The following is an 18531-nucleotide window of genomic DNA, read 5'->3' on the forward strand; positions in this document are numbered from 1 at the left end:
GGGGATCAAGAGTTCAAGTCCAGCCTGACTTCACAGAGCTTCCGAAAAACAGCTTTAAAATATTAGAGAGAAATTGCCGGGCGGTGGTGGCGCACGCCTTTAATCCCAGCACTTGGAAGGCAGAGGCAGGCGGATCTCTATGAGTTCGAGACCAGCCTGGTCTACTACAAGAGCTAGTTCCAGGACAGGCTCCAAAACCACGGAGAAACCCTGTCTCAAACCTCCCCCCCCCCAAAAAAAATATTAGAGAGAGTTTATGCACCCCTTTCTAGGACAGGCGCAGAGTGAGGCAATGCAACCCCATCACTTTCACAGAGGAAGCAATTTTGAGGCCCTGGGGTCGGCTGAAGGCCTACACAGGTTTCCAGAGTCGATGACATATACATCGACAATATCCGGCTCCTGGTGACCAAAACTTTGACCGTTTTCCTTTCTAGTTTGCAAACTTGGTTTTACAGAGGCCACGGCTTGGGGCTAGAGTGGGGGTTCAGGCTGATGAGTGTCAGCGGTCCACATCTGAGCAAGGTTTCCAGCTCCAGTGCATAGCAAGGCGATGCATTCTCTTCGGCAGGTACAATCGGGTAGGAAGGGCTGGCTGCCAGGAGCTGCCACCCGCGAGCCCGCAGCAACCCTATCTGAGTCCTCCCGCAGTGAGCCAGCCGGGTCCCCAGGTTGTCCCCTTAGCTACGGGTCCTCGCGGAGGGCGCGCGGACTCCCCTGGCCGCGCCGCGGGGCTCCGGCCAGCAGGGGGCGCTGCGTCCCGCTCTCCCGGGAGCGGCCAAGCCAGCCCGGTGGGTGTTTCTCTCTCTCTCCCTCTCCCTCTCGCGCTCTCTCCTCCCGGCCTCACATCCGGGTCTGGAGCGCGGCCGCCGCTGTCAGTGCCGGGCCCGGGGCGCAGTCAATGGCGGCCGAGGGAGGCGGAGCGGCGGCCACGCGCAGCCCCGAGCTCCCGAAACTTTAGACTTCCGAAGCCCCACAAGTTCGCGGGCGGGGTGTGGGGGGGGCGTGGGCGGAAGGGGAAGCCGAGGCGGGAAGCCCGAGGGACGCGGCCGAGCCGAGCCCCGCGGCCGCCGCCTCCTTACCCACGCCGAGCCCGCTACCGCGCGCCGCCGAGCGCCGCCCGCCGCCCCAGGGCCACGCGAGCTCGCGGCCCCCCGCGAGGAGGCCGTGCCCGCGCGCACGAGTCCCCCGCCGGCCGCCCCGAGTTGCGGGGCCGGCGCCCCGGTGGTGCATGCGGGGCGGGGCGGTCGCCGGGCCGAGGCGAAGATGGAAGGCTTGACGCTGAGCGACGCCGAGCAGAAATACTACTCGGATCTCTTCTCCTACTGCGACATCGAGAGCACCAAGAAGGTGGTGGTCAACGGGCGGGTGCTCGAGCTGTTCCGGGCCGCGCAGCTGCCCAACGACGTGGTCCTCCAGGTACCGCCGCCGTGTCCCTCCCCCCCCCCCCCCCACCTCCGGGTCTGTCGCGCGGGCCTCGGGCAGCGGGCGCGGGCGACGCTTCCAGAAGGGCAGGTTCCCCCGGGGGCTCCCCCGCCGCGGGCCGAGGCCGCAGGTGCGGGTGCGCGGGGACTCCTGGAGGGGGAGGGGTCGCTCAGCCGGGATGGGGGGCGGGGGTCTGCGGGGTCTGAGCCTGCATCCCCCCCCCCCCCCCCTCGGTCAGCCTGTGCACTGGGAGAGAGCGCGACTTCCCAGGGAGGCTCTCGGGTGAAATGAGTGTGAATCCTAGCTCCTAGTAATGTATACCCGTCTGCACACAGCTTTTCGGATCCTGCACAATAGTAAAGTTACGAGTATAGGCAGGCAGAATGCCATTTGGGTTCTTGAGTGAGCCGAACAGACTCGATGAAGTGAGGGTTTTTTGTTTGTTTGTTTGCTTTTTTGTTTTGTTTGTTAAACTTAAGGTATCCAAGAAGCAGGTTGGTTTGGTTTTTGTTTTTAAGGAAGCTATGTTCTTAGGGAGACTAAGAAATTTGAACTTCTGGCTAATACTTTGCCTGTAGATGGAAAAAGAACTTTTTCGTAGGATGGGTCACCGATGTATGGGTGGACAGTATCTTCCAGTGGGCACTCGGGAACGGTTGGTGGATCTTGTGGATTTGGTTTGGAATATATTGAGCAGCTGGAATCGAAATATGTAGTCCTGCCCTGCAGCAGAAAGCACGGATGTTTAACCTTGTCATCTGGTTTTACGGGAAACTTCGTAGAAGTTCATATCTGATATTTGTGATGAGCGTTAACGCTGCTGCTAAATGATTCATAGCTGGTAGTAGTTAAGAGCCTATTTAAAGTGCCTGTCAGGAGCCGTTTTCAGTTCTCATCCTAATATTGATCCAAGCCAGTTCTCTGAATCTCCAGACACATGGGCATAAGGTAGCAGAAGCAGAATATTGGGCCAGAGGTTTTATTTTATTTTTAATGTTTTGAGGCAGCTTCTTGCCCTGTAGTTCAGGCTTGCCTTGAACTCAGAGCCGTGCTGCTCCTTCAACTGCTGGGTTTTCAGGTGTGGGCTGGGCCAGGAGTCTCCAGGCTTTGATTGTAGTCTCTTGTTAAGAAGCCTGAGTCTGGGCGAGCACTTTGCCTCTTCAGCCTTGAGTTCTTGTAGGCCCATGGTAGAGCGAAAGTCACTTTTCTTCTAACAAAAATCCCGTGCTATATAAAGTTTATGTGCACATCCCTCATGTAAAAGTTGTGCCTAGGGAATGAGTTCTCTCCTTTTTTTAAAATTTTGTTTTACCTTTTAAAACTTGGGGGTGTGGTGATCCATGCTGCTGAAAAGGGCCGCATGATGATTAGGCTTTAGCAGCTAGGTAGATTCTGTTGCGGATTCATTATTTTTGTTTTTCTGGCCCTTTCGCGATGTGGAGCCAGTGTTAGCCCGGGATCACACAAAACAGAGCTTGTAGTTTGCTTATGGGTTAATGGTGGTAATGTGGGGCTAGTGTCTGATGGACTTGGGACAGAATTTACCAGGTTCGGTCAAAACATGCTCATTCATGATTCTGCTCTTTTTGTGGAAACAAAACACACTTTCAAGGGCTTAAAATGAAGGAGAAGCTGCCCGAAATATATTTGGGGTGATATCTGGGGCATGGGGTTGAGCATGGAGTTGATAGAACCTGACTTTTGTCATTTTGTTGGTGCACAAAGCTTTTGGCTGTTTAAATGTACTGTTTAGGGCGTACAAGTTAGCATCCACTAACCTCCAGCAGAGCTATGTTCAGCTAAGTCCAACTTGTTTTTATGTTTTTATGTTTTACTCAATTGTATTAGCATTTGAAAATAAATTTCTATTGCCTTTGTGCATAGACAGCTTAAATAGCTTAAATATTTGAGATTCAGTTACAAGTTGGAAACTGTTGGAATTCCCTGAAGCCAGACTCTCACAGTAATATGTTTAGGTTGATTTTCCCTGTTCAGAATATCTGAGATACTCCTAAATTCAAAGCTTTGAGGGCCAAAGTAGCACAGGTTTGAAAATCACATACCATGAACTTTTGTGTGCAGAATTATCATTTTTTAAATTTACTCTCAAACTGTAAAAATGGTGTATATGAGACATAAATGAGCTCTCTTTAAACTTGGATCCCACCCGCAAGATATCTCATTGTGTATATACAAACAGTCCAGAACCTGGAGGGAAAAGAAAGAACTCAGAACACTTTAGTCTCAAGCATCACTGATAAGGGATACCTAACCTAAACTGAATAGCAATCTGGAATACTTAGAATTTGGCCTAAGACCTAGAAATGTGAGACAGAAGGGAATGTGGCCGAGTTTCTGTCTCTGAAAGGAGTTTTGAGATTTTCTGAAAACAGCCCTGCCTTGCTTTCTAGTGAGAAGTGTTTGGGACAAAACAAACAGGCAGTTCTGTACCCTTTTTTGCTGAGCAAGTTCTGCGGGGAACTAGGAGACACAGGTGCTCTGGGTCTAAAAGGCAGGGCCGCTCATGTGTGAAGAAGAGGACGCCTGGGAGAGGTTCTTTGTGTTCACAAGCACAAAGGAGGCGGAAATAGGGCACAGTTCAGATGGACTTCCAAGCAAGGGGCAAAATATAACCGAAGGCAGATCACAGTGAGGCCTTCAAGGACTAGGAGATTGTAAGATTTGGAGATGATGAAGAAAGAGGTCATGTCACTAAAGACGGAAGGCAGGAGACTTGATACATACTTCAGTAGGCAGTGGAGAGGCCTTGGAAAGTTTTGGCTTTGAATAGCTGAGGTGTTAGAGGGTAGGGAAGGAGGCTCTTGCCGAGACCTGTGGTATAGGTGCTGGGTAGTAGACATGCAGACCAGAGTGACAGCAGTGGAATGGAAAATCAGGGTGCGGTGTATTTCTGAAGGGTAGCCTTACTTTACTGTGTGAAGCACCTTGTCAGACAACATTTAATCGCGTCCAGATGGTCAAGGCTGGATGGGGAGCTTTGAACTCGCTGTGAAGGGTGTTGGAAAGAAAAGCTTCACAGAAGCAGTGTTCTAGGAAGCAGTTGTCTCTGATACAGCAGAGGAAAGCAGCTGGAGTCTGGTTATCTTGGGGGCTGATTTTGTATCAGAGATAGGAAATGGTGAGGAACTGGGCCAGCAACAGTCAAAGCGTGGGGTCAGGAGGCTGGTGACAAGGTTCCATGGGGGATGGCATTTGATGCCAAGCCTCATGACCTGAGTTTGTTCTCCAGGACCCACATGGTGGAAAGGGAAAATACTGACACCCATAAGTTGTTCTCTGACTTCCCAAGATCAGTTATGGCGTATGCTTCAGACTCTCCAGAAAATATTTTTAAAGTAATGAAATAATTAAAAACAGCAACAACAACAACAACAACAAAAAACCCAAAACCCATAGAGTGAGAGAGGACAGTGTATGAGGGAGTAGTTTTTGTTCCCTCTGGCTATTTGTTAATGTCTAAAGATATTTTGGATTGCTATAAAATGGGGGAGGGAATGATTTTACTGACATGTAGTGGGTAAAAGCCGGAGATACTACTTAATAGCCCAGAGCACATGGGACAACCTGTATAACAGGAATTATCTTCTTCAAAATGTCAGTATTGCACAGATTTGAGACCTGACTTGGACTCTGGCAATGGGACAGGAAATGAGGCTGGAGTTACAGGGGTTCTGAAGGCTAACTTGATAAGTGAAGACTCTTTGGCATAGTTTGGATAAGAGAGATGGTGGCAAGGATTCCTCACTCTTGGGCGTCACTCAATTAGAAAAGGTCAGGAGGAGTGCCGAGGGACTGCCTTGTGATCACGGGGCATTTTAGGATGTGCTAACCTGCAATGAGTAGAAACAGGTATTTTATTCATGATGCCTGTTGGTTCTGTTCACATGTTCGGGCCTCTTTCTCACCTCTGTTGATGGCAGGGAGCAGACCTTGATTGATCCAGTGTTTTTCAACATTTGTTAATAAAAGTCATCCGGAGAAATGAGGGTAGAGAACAAAGAACAGAGGGCCCAGAGCTGAAGGAGGCAGGAGCTGCATTACTCAGTGCCCAGTGGGCTCCTTTTACCAATGCAGGAACTCACTTGATCCTTGCCACAGCCCTGTGAAGTGGGTATCATTCTTATTAACTAGGAACTTGATAGGCAGAGAAGTTAAAGAACTTGTTTACAAATAGTGAGTGTCCTCCCCTTCTCATTGTCCCTTGCCACCTTGAAGCTGCTTCTTCACTGTTCATGTGATATGAGACCAGGTGAGGAATGACGTTAAATCACGCAGACTTTGATTTGTGCCTACTTCTTCATGCAGGGTAAAGATTTCAGATTGCTTTTGAGTTGTATGTAGACATTTTCTTTTGCATAGTAAAGAGTTTAATTTATAATGATATCTTGAAACAGTCACTTCAGAGAGAGATGGATTCTTGTTGCTTTCTGGGTACAGACAGACACCGTTTTATATTATTACAATGTCAGACATCTTAAAGTATATCATTACACTCGTTAGCATCTATTTATTTTTTTTAAATATCAGTTTATTTATTTTTATGTGCAAAAGTGTTTTGTCAGCATGTGTGACTGCACTGTGAGAATCGTCGCGCCTATAGAGGTGAGAAGAGGGTCTCAGATTCCCTGGAACTGGAGTTAGAGGCTATTGTGAGCCACACTATGCAGATGCTGAGAATTGATCCCTGGTCCTCTGGAAGAACAGCCAGTGCTCTTAACCGCCAGCTGATCTCTCCAGCACCCAAGTGTTTGTTTCTTGAGACAGGGTCTCCCTATATAGCTGGAGCTGGCTGGAACTGCAGAGTAAAACCTATTTAGGGGTTCAGGTTTGTGATGTTTTGTCCCAGCGCAAGAATCACAGATCTGACCTGTAGGATTTAATCATCAGTTTTGCTGTCTACTGACAATTTTCAGTGTTATAACTTTAAAATTAACTTCTCAAGAAACAATTTATTTTTTAAAGAATAGGAAAAGTGTATTATTTATCACATTATTCAGTCTGTCTTCTTAGCTTTCATGTTTAAAAAAAATCTTTTTCTGGGAAATGTGAAACTTACACAGACTTTGCATGTGTGATCTCTTGATAAACGCTTTGGGTGCTAACTGCCTTTTTATTGAAGTTCGCCAGCCAGAAGGCTGAAACACTTTAGATCAGTTGTGTTGAGCAATAGCTTGGTAGAATATTTGAGTAAGATAATAAATTTAATGAAAGAAAAGCAACAACAATGAGGTGTAAACCAGGTTCTATCTTGTTAGCTTGAGCTAGTTACAGATCTGTTCACTAGCGAGCCGTCTGAAGTGCATTGGATATTAGAAACTTAACTCTCAAGTTGTGGGATTTTTGTTTTGTAATTTCTAAATCACTAGACTATTTGTCAAGAATAAAAAGTACACTTGCATTAATTAGACATTTTTCACTCACTACTTATGAAAGAGGTCACACTGAAATCTTCATACAGTGCCACGCTTACTTTTGGAACTCATATCATGCTACTTGGAGCCTTACCTTCCTTCTTGCCCCGATTTTAGTGTTTTGGGAACTTACTGCAAGCATTATGACACAGTAGAAAAGAACAGGGCCTTGGTATGGGAGCACTAAACAGAAGCTGGCTTCAGCCAGTCTTGTGACCTTGCGGATCGCGGATCACTTCATCCGGATCACCACTCGTGAAGTGGCTGGGTTGGGTTTTCTAGATTCTAATTCAAAAAACTGTCTTTGTGCTCTGGGCCTGTTCCGTCCAGCCACACCCTTAAGAAAATGGGAGCGAGCACTGCTCTGCTGTTGTTGCACGTCAGCTGCTCCTGTGCACTCTGAATGCTCTGTTGACTAACAGAAGCAGCAGCTGAGGGGAAGATTGTATTGATTCTTCAAGGTGTCTGACCAGTGGGACTTCAGAATGAGAGTTGAACTGGCTGCTAGTCTTTATCCTTTCTGATGTTTTGTTTTCTGCAACCTTTCACCTGTGTGGTGTCTTGATTGGGAAGGTTTAGGAGGTGTGGCATTTTTAGAGGGAGGTGTGCCGCTGGGGATGAGCTTTGAGAGTGCAGAAGACTCACCGCATTCCCAGTGTGCTCTCTCTGCCGCCTCCTTGTGGATTACGTGTGAGCTCTCACTGCCCCTGCTGCCATGCCCTTGCTCTGCTGGCGTGGGCTCTAACCCTCTGAAGCTGTTACCCCAATCGAATGCTTTCTTTCTTAAGAGCTTTTGGTCATGGTTTTTATCACAGCAATGGAAAAGTAACCAAGACACTGGGATAGATACATCTTCTTTCAGTTCTTCCTGTTTACAAGCTGTAGAAGAGATTAGGCTGGCGGGTGCTAATTACCTGCCATATTTCTCTTTTTGTGCTGATGGTTTTTGTTGTTGTTTTGTTTTTGCTTGTTTCTTTTCGAGACAGGGTTTCTTTGTGTAACTCTGGCTGTCCTAGAACTTGTTCTGTAAACAGGCTGGCCTCTAACTCAGAGATCCTGCCTCTGCCTCCTGAGTGCACAACTACCCAGCCCAGATTTATTTATTTATTTATTTATTTATTTATTTATTTATTTATTTTTTTGAAAAGACACACTGGTAAAAGGTTTGGGTTGTTTTTTTTTAATTTTTAAAAATTTATTATGTATACAATATTCTGTCTGTCTGTATGCCTGCAGGCCAGAAGAGGGCACCAGACCTCATTACAGATGGTTGTGATCCATCATGTGGTTGTTGGGAATTGAACTCAGGACCTTTGGAAGAGCAGGCAGTGCTCTTAACTGCTGAGCCATCTCTCCAGCCCTTTTGTTTTGTTTTGTTTTTTTGTTTGTCAAGACAGGGTTTCTCTGTGTAGCTTTGGAGATAGTTCTGGAACTCACTCTGTAGACCAGGCTGGCCTCAAACTCACAGAGATCCTCCTGCCTCTGCCTTTGGAGTGCTGAGATTAAAGATGGGTGCCACTGCTGCCCTGCCCACATTTCTTTAAGATTGGTAAATTACAGGACTTGGACTTTAAAAAAATACATCTCTTTTCTGTTTTGTTTCAAGAATTTTACTTAATTTGAGGTCTGCTGTTTAAAGGCCGAAGTCAGATTTTGTTAGTAAGTGTTATTTTTTGAGTTGTTTAGTCCTTTGGGAGTCTGGTGAACACACTGGACATCTGCTTAGAAAACACGGTTTTGCAACATTTTGCATTTAACTTGATGTTGCTGGCCTGTTATAGCCTAGGAAGATCATTTGACCTGAGATTAACAAAGTCTTATGGTAGAATAACATGGTCTTGAAATGCTGAAGGGACATCTTTTACAAATCAGTTTTCTACACTACTCCCTGTGGTGGTCACTGTCTACCTCCAGGGATTGTACATGGTGGTGAAGGATCAGCTGTTGTCTCTGCCTTGTGCCTTGTGTCTGGTAATGTTGAAAAGAACTGTGTGATACTGGAGGACCACTGATAGGAAGATAGTGAGACATCTCAGAGGAGGTATGGACAGCCATGCTAGGGATGGGGTGAGCGAGACAGTGTATCAAGAGAACTGTGAAGGGCCTGGGGCTGTGAAGAGATAATGTGTCAGATGAGAAGCTGGGGATTAGTGGACCAGAGAGGAGGAAGGAAGGACCACTTACTGTAGGGAGTTGGGATCTTATAGGAATCTATAAATTTTTATTCATGGGAATAGCATCTGAATTGTATTTTTTAAGACTACTCATAATAACTGGGGAGGTGAGCAGCTTGGCCAGTGGATAGGAAGTAGTTCATGGTGACTTAGATTAGAGCAAGACAGCCCGCTAGAGAGGAGTGGACTTTTAAATGAGATTGTTTAGTTTAAAGTAGGAAGCTACAGAAATATATATGGAGAGTGAGAGAGAAGAAAGAACATAAGAATGTTGTTGGAGTTGTCAGTATTGGATGGTTGGGAGAGAAGTGGATCCTAGGGGGTACTGTTTTGGTAAAGTAGTAATGAAGAATTCTCCTTTGTTCATTTTAAATTTATGGAAGCCTGTGTGTCACTTATGAACTTTATCACGGAAGACCTACAAATTTAAGATATTTATCTCTGAGGGGAAGATAAGTTGAAGATTTTTACTTTGTTGGCAAATTAAAAGCGGTAACTAATGAAATTATTGAAGAAAAAACTTAGAAAAAGAAAAAAATGTCTGACAGTTGAGTCTCAAGAAGCAATGAACATTTCTAAGTTGGGAAGTAGAGGTTGTAGGGTGGAGGCTAAGGACGGCAGAATGGGTGAAGAGAGATGGAGGACAGAGGGCATGTCATGGTGGAGATGCCAGGACAGTCATCAAGGGTTCCAAGGAGGTGAGAGCCAGCTGCCCCGAGATTTCATTTGGCTGAGAGGCAGGGAAATGTGAACAGAAATGAAGCCATTGGATTGCTTTAGAAACCTAGATGCCATTGGTAAGTCTTTATAGCCTTGTTTCATGGACTAGTTGCAATAAATGCCAGATTTGAATGACCTGAGAAGTAAATGGCAGGCAAAGGACTAGAGATGGAGCATATAGGGAGTGTCTGAAAAGTAAAGGACTAGAGATGGAGCATATAGGGAGTGTCTGAAAAGTAATGTGCCCGTGAGAGTGACAGACCCAGGTCAGGGGCAGCTGAATAAAGTGTGTGTGTGTGTGTGTGTGTGTGTGTGTGTGTGTGTGAATGGGATTGTAAAGTAATGTGTAATTTCAGTTGTCAGGATTAGGACTGCTGAGGGGAAGAAGAAAGAGATGTCCTCCAGAAAGCAGGAATGGTCTGGATCCTGTCCACAGTCTTCTGGAGGGGTCATTGCTTCAGTTTGAACACGGGGAGGCCAGTAGGAAGGTCCATAGATTGGTGAGGCAGTGTTCCAGCCCAGTGGCTCTGCTCTCTGCTGTAATCTGAGGCCAGATTAGCAGGCTAGTAACAGGAAGTCAGCATACAATAGTAGGAAACACATTTGCAGTAACATCAAAAAGATCTCAAGTCTTAGGGTTCGGCTTAATCAACGAAGCACTAAATTTTTTACACCGAAGTGTAAGATATTGCTCAGAATATAAAGATTTAAATAAGCAGAATATGTATCTAGGTCAGAAGGCTGAATTTTTAAAACTTTTTTTTTTTTACTTATTCTTTGTGTCTTTCATATCATGGATCTCCACCTATTCATTTTCCTGTCCCTTCGTATCTGCCCTCTGCCCTAGCAATGTCCCTCCAAAATAAAATAAAATAAAATTTAAGAGAGAAAAAAAAGAAAAGAAAAACAATCTCATTATGAAAGCTGCAATGTGACATGCAGTAAACCCATTTATCCATACATCTTTACCTGCAAGTGTTCATTGCAGAGTCATTGGTCTGGGCCTCTGGTTTCTGCTACACTATTGCTGCTGGACCCTTACTGGGATTCCTCTTGGTTATCCTGCTGTTGCCCTGCGTTGTGGAAATCCTGCAGCTTTGGGTCTGCGGAACCAGTTCTTTCACATGCTCCAGCAGATCCCAGATGGGGTGGGCCAACACTTAGCTGTGGTTCTAGGTCTGGGTTGGTCAGCCTGTCAACTCTCCCGTGTCCTTAACCACGAGGGTGAGCTCTCCTGCATCGCCCTGGCTAGTTCACCCCGGAAGGTTGCATATTAATACTGAGACTTTAGCAAAGTCCCTGCAGATTTTTCATTAGCCAGTCCCAAAGATTTGGAAGAAGAAGCAGAACAAATGGAGACTTGGCTCTTTCCATTCTAAACATTGACTGCTCTGCTCTGCTAATCAGGGCAGAATGATTGGCCTAAGGTCAAATACAGAGGTCAGTGATCAGACCTGAGAAATCAGAAATAACTCTTTACACTTATGGTTAGTTTATTTTGGGGAATGTGCCAGGATAGTTCACTGATAGTATTCTCATCAGATGGTTACTTAGGAAAAAAATTTACTTAAACATTTTTGTTTATAAATCACACAATATACAGAAATTATCTCAAAATTATGTGCTTAATTATGAAGTCTAAATCCATGAAATTTCTAGATGATTTCATAGAAGAAAATCTTCTGCAACCTTGAGTTAGCCTGAGTTTTTAGATATAACACTGAGAGCATATGTACCATGAAAGAAAAGAACTTATAAATTGAATTTTATCCAAATATATTAAATATTAACACTTAATATTATAGAGAATACTTAAGAAATATAAAGAATACAGATTTGGGAGAGATATTTGCATACTATAAACATGATAAAGGTCTTTCATCTAGAGTACATCATTAATAGTTAGGGAACGACACATTCAATCAGTGTTAGACTGTCACTAGACAGGCTATAGTTAGAGACTATATTCTTAGTATTGGTTTTGTGGAGAGATGGAATATTCTCACACTGCTCTTGGGAACATAAGTGGCACAAAACTGTTTTGGAAGACACTGGGCGTTTCTTTAAAAGGTGAACATAAATTTACCTAGGAATAAGTAGCTCTACTCTTATGTATCTACCCAAGAGAAATGAGAAAATGTTCCAAGAATTCTTTGTTGGAACATTTAAAATACACCATTCATGGTAGCAAGCCTGAAAAAGAGTCCAAATACTCAAAAGTTAGTAACTGACAAATAAAATGTTATATCCCTAAAGTGAAATTGTTCTGCCATTGTAAGAACAGGTTTCTAATATATGCTACAACAAAAAATGTTAGAAACATACTGAATGAAAGAAGCCAGACATAAAGAAGTACCTGTTGTGTTGCATTATGTGAAATAGTTGAAAATTATCTATAGAAAAAATGTCTGTGGGAAAGATCCGTAATAACAGTATTGGTGGTTTCCTAATGGTAGGGCAGAAGCAGCAGCCTGGAGGGAATCATTCTGGGATAAGGGCAGTCCTAAGCTTGGGTGATGTCATGGTACACAGTACTGTAAGTCTGCTTTAAACTCGGTAAATTGTATTATGCTGTAAAAATTGTGCTTCACAGTGCTAGTTTGGTTTTGTTTTTTTATCATGAATTTACCATTTTGGAAGTGTTGTATAAAGGACTGTACTGTATATATAATTTTATATATCAAACCGAAGCATAATTTAACGTAAAGTGGCATTTGGTGAGGGACTTGGGTTTTGAAGATAGACTTTCTATGTAGCTTGTCTCATGAAGAGTTACTAGAACTGGCTATGCTTCCTTGCTACTTTTTGCTAATGTAGCCTAGACTGGCCCCACATATGCTATGTAGCTGAGGATCGCCTTGAATTCCTGGTCCTCCTACCTCCATCTTTCAATTGTTGGGATAACAGGCATGTGGGACCATGTCTGGCACACAATGTTGAAGTACTTATGGTGTGACAGGGACTGTTCTGTATACTCTGTATATATAAGTTTTCCCCCTCTAAACTCAAGGGATCCTCCTGTTTCGGCCTCTGGAGTACCAGGTTCATGCATGTGCCATTGTACCTAGTTATCTTACTCTGTGTATGCACTCATTTGTTAGACCTAGAAGGGGCCGAAAATGATGACTTAGAAAGAATCTAACCAGTGTCTATCTTTGGTCTTTGAGTGGTATATTCTAACTTTTCTGTTGCTGTACTAAAACATCACAACCAAGGTAACTTTTATAGAAAGTTTAGTTGGGGCTTAGGACTCCAGAAGGTGAGAATCCACGATGGCAGGAGCCTGGGGCAGAGCTTGTATCTTGGACCACAGATGGGAAGTAGAGAGGGACTAACTCAAAATACCATGAGTCTTTTGAAACCTCAAAGCCCATCTCAGTGACATACTTCCTCCAGCAAGGCCCTCCCTGCTAATCATTCCTAAACAACCACCAACTGGGAACCAAGTGCCCAAGACTTAGTGGGAGCATCTCATTCAAACCAGCTCATATTTACTGCACTAATATATTCTTAATTGGAGTACCGTATTTTTTATGGGAAATTAGAGAAATTTAATGTCCCCAAATCCTGAATTTGAAATAGTTGTGTCTGACAAATTATAATCTTAATGTAATAGTAATATCTGCTCCTTGGGGACTGGAAAACTAGTCTGTCACTACTATGAGTCGTTGTAGACAGCTAGCTGCTGCTGTTATCTAGGTGGGTTGATCTGACATATCCATTTAATTCTCCTTGAGCTTTTGTAAGCAGCGAGATCTGAGGTCCAGGCGGCACAGTTCTACTCCTTTGTGTAAAATAAGTTGTAAAGAGGGCTGATCTAATAGTGACTGTTGTTTCTTTTGTGCCTATGAGTTAAGCAAAAAATAGACGTGGATGTAGAGATATTAGTAGCCATGAACAGGGAACTTATGGCCTATTTTTTTTAAATATTTATTTATTATGTATACAATATTCTGTCTGTGTGTATGCTTGCAGGCCAGAAGAGGGCACCAGACCTCATTACAGATGGTTGTGAGCCACCATGTGGTTGCTGGGAACTGAACTCAGGACCTTTGGAAGAGCAGGCAATGCTCTTAACCTCTGAGCCATCTCTCCAGCCCCACTTATTGCCTATTTTATGTTGAGTTTGTGACTTGGGGTCACGGGCTTGGTGTTTTGAGTACATATTGCCATGCTACATTATTAGTAATTTACTTAGAGTGAGTGTTTCTCCTAGAGTACTGCATTATATTCCAGAGGACAACATTTGTGACTTTCCATGTCAACAAGCTTTGAGTTTAGTTAAAATAGCATAGACTTTGGAATGTGACAGCTTCAGATTTAAATCTCTGCTTGCTGCTTATTAACTTCTTACCCTGATCTGATAACTTAACCTGCTGAGACTATTTCCTTTTAATCCCAGTTCAGAACGATTGGTAATGAACGCTAGTGGAAGTGTGTGTAAGCTGTGAGCATGGGGCCTGGTTCTTAGAATGTGATCAAAAAGTTTCATTTGCTCTGCTCTGTGAGAAAACTTGGAATTTGCAGTATCTTGGCTTTGATAACAGAACAATTGCTCCTTGTTCTCAAACTGGTGCCACAGCTTTGGTTGTGTGTGTTTTGTGTGCGCGTGGTGCTGCTGCTCCGGTCGTGCTGATAATCCCTTTGCTTCCCCTTACCTGTGCGGCTAGGTTGAGGGTTTGTTTCTCCAAAAGTGTGCACAAATAAAGACCAGAGACACCAATAAAGGATGGTTCTGAGGTGGTGAGCTCACTGAGCAGGCGGAACTGTGATGCTGCTAACCGAGGGGATGCGAAGGAACTGCTTTTGTTTGTGTGTAGATCTCATGGTGAAGTCTAGACATGCAGAGAGAGACACCATGTTCGTCCCATCTAGGCAGCAAGTTAGGTGGACATTTGAAAGCATGGCGGTATCAGTTGGGTGACTTAGCATGGGCAGTAGTTTCTGAGGAATGCAGGCTTAATGTTAGAGATGTCTGTTAGGTCTCAAACCCAGGACAAACAGCTAACCGAGGCATCCGGGTTCACTTTGCTGTGTTAATGGACAGCTCAGTTAGCTGTTTGTCCTGGCTTCAAGACCTAATAATAATGTCCTTCTGCCTTTAGCATCAACGAAGGTAGAGGGCTAGTGTGCACACTGGGGCATAATAGGTGCTTAATAATGCTTGTTGAGTTAATGAATGGTGTAATTATAGGATTTTTTTTTCCTGAAATGGTTTTATGTTATAGCATGAAGCTCGATGTATACTAGGCTGGCTTCCTCCCAAGTGCTGGGGTTAGGGTGAAGATACGGAGAATGGGAATTCTATAGTCTTTGAAGAGGTGGAGCGGCAAAACCCTAAGCATGACTAACCCCCAAGGACTTGTCCACAGGCTTTCAGGATCTCCCAGTTCTTGAGGATCACTGGAAGCATACAATTTTTTTTTTAGAAACCACGTGGGACTAGCAGTACCTGGAGACTGACTCTAAGGGTTAATGGGTTCAGTGAGAACATTTCTCTACAGGAATATGTTGATGCCAGGTGACAGGCCTGGCTCTTCCAGGTTCAAGGACCACTCTTCAACTAAATGCAGCTACTATGTGTCCAGGCCCTTCGGGGCATTTGCCAATAGCTAAGATATATGGTTAATGCTTATTTTCTCACATATTTATTGTCTTTGCCCTCAACCACATGTTTCTAATACTCATCTGAATACCCAAATAAAATTTATTTGACATTTACAAAGCATTTTGATGGTGTCATTGGTAATTGGTAGCATATTCCTGTGTGCTGTTGGGAGTCCTGTGAGAATCTAAAAGTTATAACAGGCCCTTTCTGCCTTAACTTGTTTGGGCATGGCTTGGGAACATTAAAGATAGGTCTTAAAATAGTTCCTTTTGCTGTGTCTATTTAGATCCCACTGATTATTGTCAGTAATTTGCTAAATAAATTAATGATTTTCCTAAGGGACTTAATTTTAAAACCAAGACACTTAATATTCTATTAGATTTTCGAAGAACATAATTTTATCAGTTGAAGCGAAACTAATCATCTGCTCAATAAGTGTAAAGTATATGTTTTTAAATCCTTATTATTTGTATGTATGTGAGTTTGGCTGTGCATGTGCCACAGGGCATATAGACGTTAGAGAATAACTTTGGGAGTGCTTCTTTCCTTCCATTCAGTTGAGGTAGGGTATCTTTTGTTTCTGCAGCCGTGCTGTGGTACTTCAGAATAGTTAGGAGCTGCTGCTGCCCATGTTGTTGTAGGCATGCTGGGATTAACCTGCCGATTCTGATCAAACCCGTCACCCCTGACCCCCAAAGGCTCAGCTTATCTTCCACAATTGAGGTGTATATGGGGAATAAACCTTACTGACCTTCAAATTTTTCCTTTACGTTCATGTGTGTGTGTGCGCACACATGCAGGGCAAATGTGGTTGTTGTTGTTGTTTTTTTTTTTTTTTCGAGACAGGGTTTCTCTGGAGCCTGTCCTGGAACTAGCTCTTGTAGACCAGGCTGGTCTCGAATTCACAAGAGATCCACCTGCCTCTGCCTCCCGAGTGCTGGGATTACAAATGTTTTTATATGCAGATGTGTGGAGGTCAGAGGAAAACTTGTGGTAGTCTGTTTCCTTCCACCATGTCTGTCCTGTGGATCAGGCTCAGAATATCAGGTTTGAAGGCAAATGCTTTTACCTGCTGAGCCATCTTGCTAGCCTCTGTTTGCATTTTTTGAGGGCCTGCTTAGCAGTGCCTTCCATAACATGATTTTTATATCCTTAATAAATAGATGCCAGTTTATGCCATAAGTATGAAAAAGGTCAGCCAGAATGCATTTGTTAGCAAAAGAAAGTAGAGGAGAAGGGGCCTGAGGCAGCTAACTCGCTGTCTGAGGCTTCTGAAGGAACAAGTAGAAACTAGAAAAGGCTGTTGCATGCCACACAACTCAGTATCAGATGCCTTAGAGGTAGAAGAATGAAAGATACGTCTGCCAGTTTGTATATTGCTCCTTTAAAAATGTTTTCTAATTTAAATTTGGACTGGTTCCTATTGGCACTTTGAAGGGGAATGTGCCAGATGAAGGGGAACATGCAAGATGAAATAATCGCACACTAGCTCCAAATAGGGCATAATAAGGGGTTCTTTATTTAAAGGGGAACTCATAGATCACAACGGGGAGCAGGAATGGCATCCAGCATCCAGATAGTTTGGGGGATTGCACAAGTGGGTCTGCATCTTTTTGGTACCCAAGGCCACACCCAACCTGGTCCAGCCTCTCAAAGGCCGTTGGCTGAAGGAGGTTCGCCATCACCTCTCCCTTTTGTCGAAATAATAGTTCCAAACCCAATACAAAACTATATATAATAAGAATAGATAATCAAGTACAAAAATTAGAATTATATAAACAATATTAAGCATAAACAATATTAAGCAAGAAACATATGCTAAATGTTTTAATAATTATTCTATCCTAAGGAGTCTAAGTCCTGTATTAGAAATAGCTTGGCTAAGTCATAAGAGGAAAGTAACTACAACTATCTAGTCTTCAACTCCATTGAAGACCTGAGAAGGGAGATAATATTACTTGAGTAAGCAGAAAGTGCAATCAAGCAGCTTCCAAAATGTGTAGTAAATGACAGAGACAACTGGCTATCTGGGCAATCACCCAGAGTCTCATTTGTAACGTTGGAGCAACCAACTTTGGCTAAGACCTAGAGTAACTGACAGATATTTTCAGAAGCAGGAAAAATTGTAAAACTGTCTTACCCTGTCTTGGCAAGATTTGGCAGTCTTTTTTCTTGTATCCTGCTTGTCCCGACAACCGTGCATTTTTCAGTGGTCAAGGAATGGGCAGTTCCTTTCCCAAAGACCAGTTTTGCCAAGAAGAAAACAAGCTCCAAGTGGGGTGTCTTTAGTGCTCAACCAGGAGCACTTGTGTCTCACGAAACAGAACCCTTAGTTATTTAAATGCCATGTTTTACAGTTCTTTGAAGTGGTTGAAGATTACCTATCTATGCAGAATACAATCTCCATGTATCTAAAGAGCCTGATTAGTCTAACCATAAGTGTGACCAACATGGATGACTATTGACCTGCAATTCTTAATACCTATATAGCTCAAAGACTAAGACCATCATATTAGAATATTAAACAATCTTTAAATAACAGTGCGGCAAATAAGGACAATGGCCTAAAAATGTAAACAATGTGTAAGTATCTTGATCAGAGGTAGAAATGTATAATGCAATGTGATAAATATATTCTAAAATTGTATCAGTATACAAAATGTCTTTTTTTTATTTTTTTTTAAATTTATTTATTTATTAAGGATTTCTGCCTCGTCCCCACAACCGGTTCCCATTTCCCTCCCCCTCCCCCGATCAAGTCCCCCTCCCTCATCTGCTCGAAGAGCAATCAGGGTTCCCTGACCTGTGGGAAGCCCAAGGACTGCCCACCTCTATCCAGGTCTTGTAAGGTGAGCATTCAAACTGCCTAGGCTCCCACAAAGCCAGTACGTGCAGTAGGATCAAACACCCACTGCAATTGTTCTTGAATTCTCAGTATTCCTCATTGTCCGCTATGTTCAGCTAGTCCGGATTTATCCCATGCTTTTTCAGGCCTAGGCCAGCTGGCCTTGGTGAGATCCCAATAGAACATCCCCATTGTCTTAGTGTGTGGGTGCACCCCTCGTGGTCCTGAGTTCCTTGCTCGTGCTCCGTCTCCTTCTGCTCCTGATTTGGACCTTGAGATTTCTGTCCGGTGCTCCCGTGTGGGTCTCTGTATACAAAATGTCTTAAA

The 18531-nt window shown here is 43.8% G+C and overlaps 1 protein-coding gene across 6 annotated transcripts in view; it reads left to right on the forward strand.

The window, feature by feature from the left end:
- Positions 1–1266: 1266 nt before the first annotated feature.
- Positions 1267–18531, forward strand: part of Reps1 (RALBP1 associated Eps domain containing 1) — a 74036-nt gene continuing 56771 nt past the window's right edge. For all 6 annotated transcript variants that reach the window (XM_041654640.1, XM_041654641.1, XM_041654642.1 and 3 more), the window contains exon 1: positions 1267–1419. In XM_041654640.1, the coding sequence (XP_041510574.1) occupies positions 1267–1419 (153 nt within the window). The remainder of the gene's footprint in view (positions 1420–18531) is intronic.

Source organism: Microtus oregoni, unplaced genomic scaffold (assembly GCF_018167655.1).
Source record: "Microtus oregoni isolate MIOR12 unplaced genomic scaffold, Mior012 000006F_ref0000085, whole genome shotgun sequence".
NCBI lineage: Eukaryota > Metazoa > Chordata > Mammalia > Rodentia > Cricetidae > Microtus > Microtus oregoni.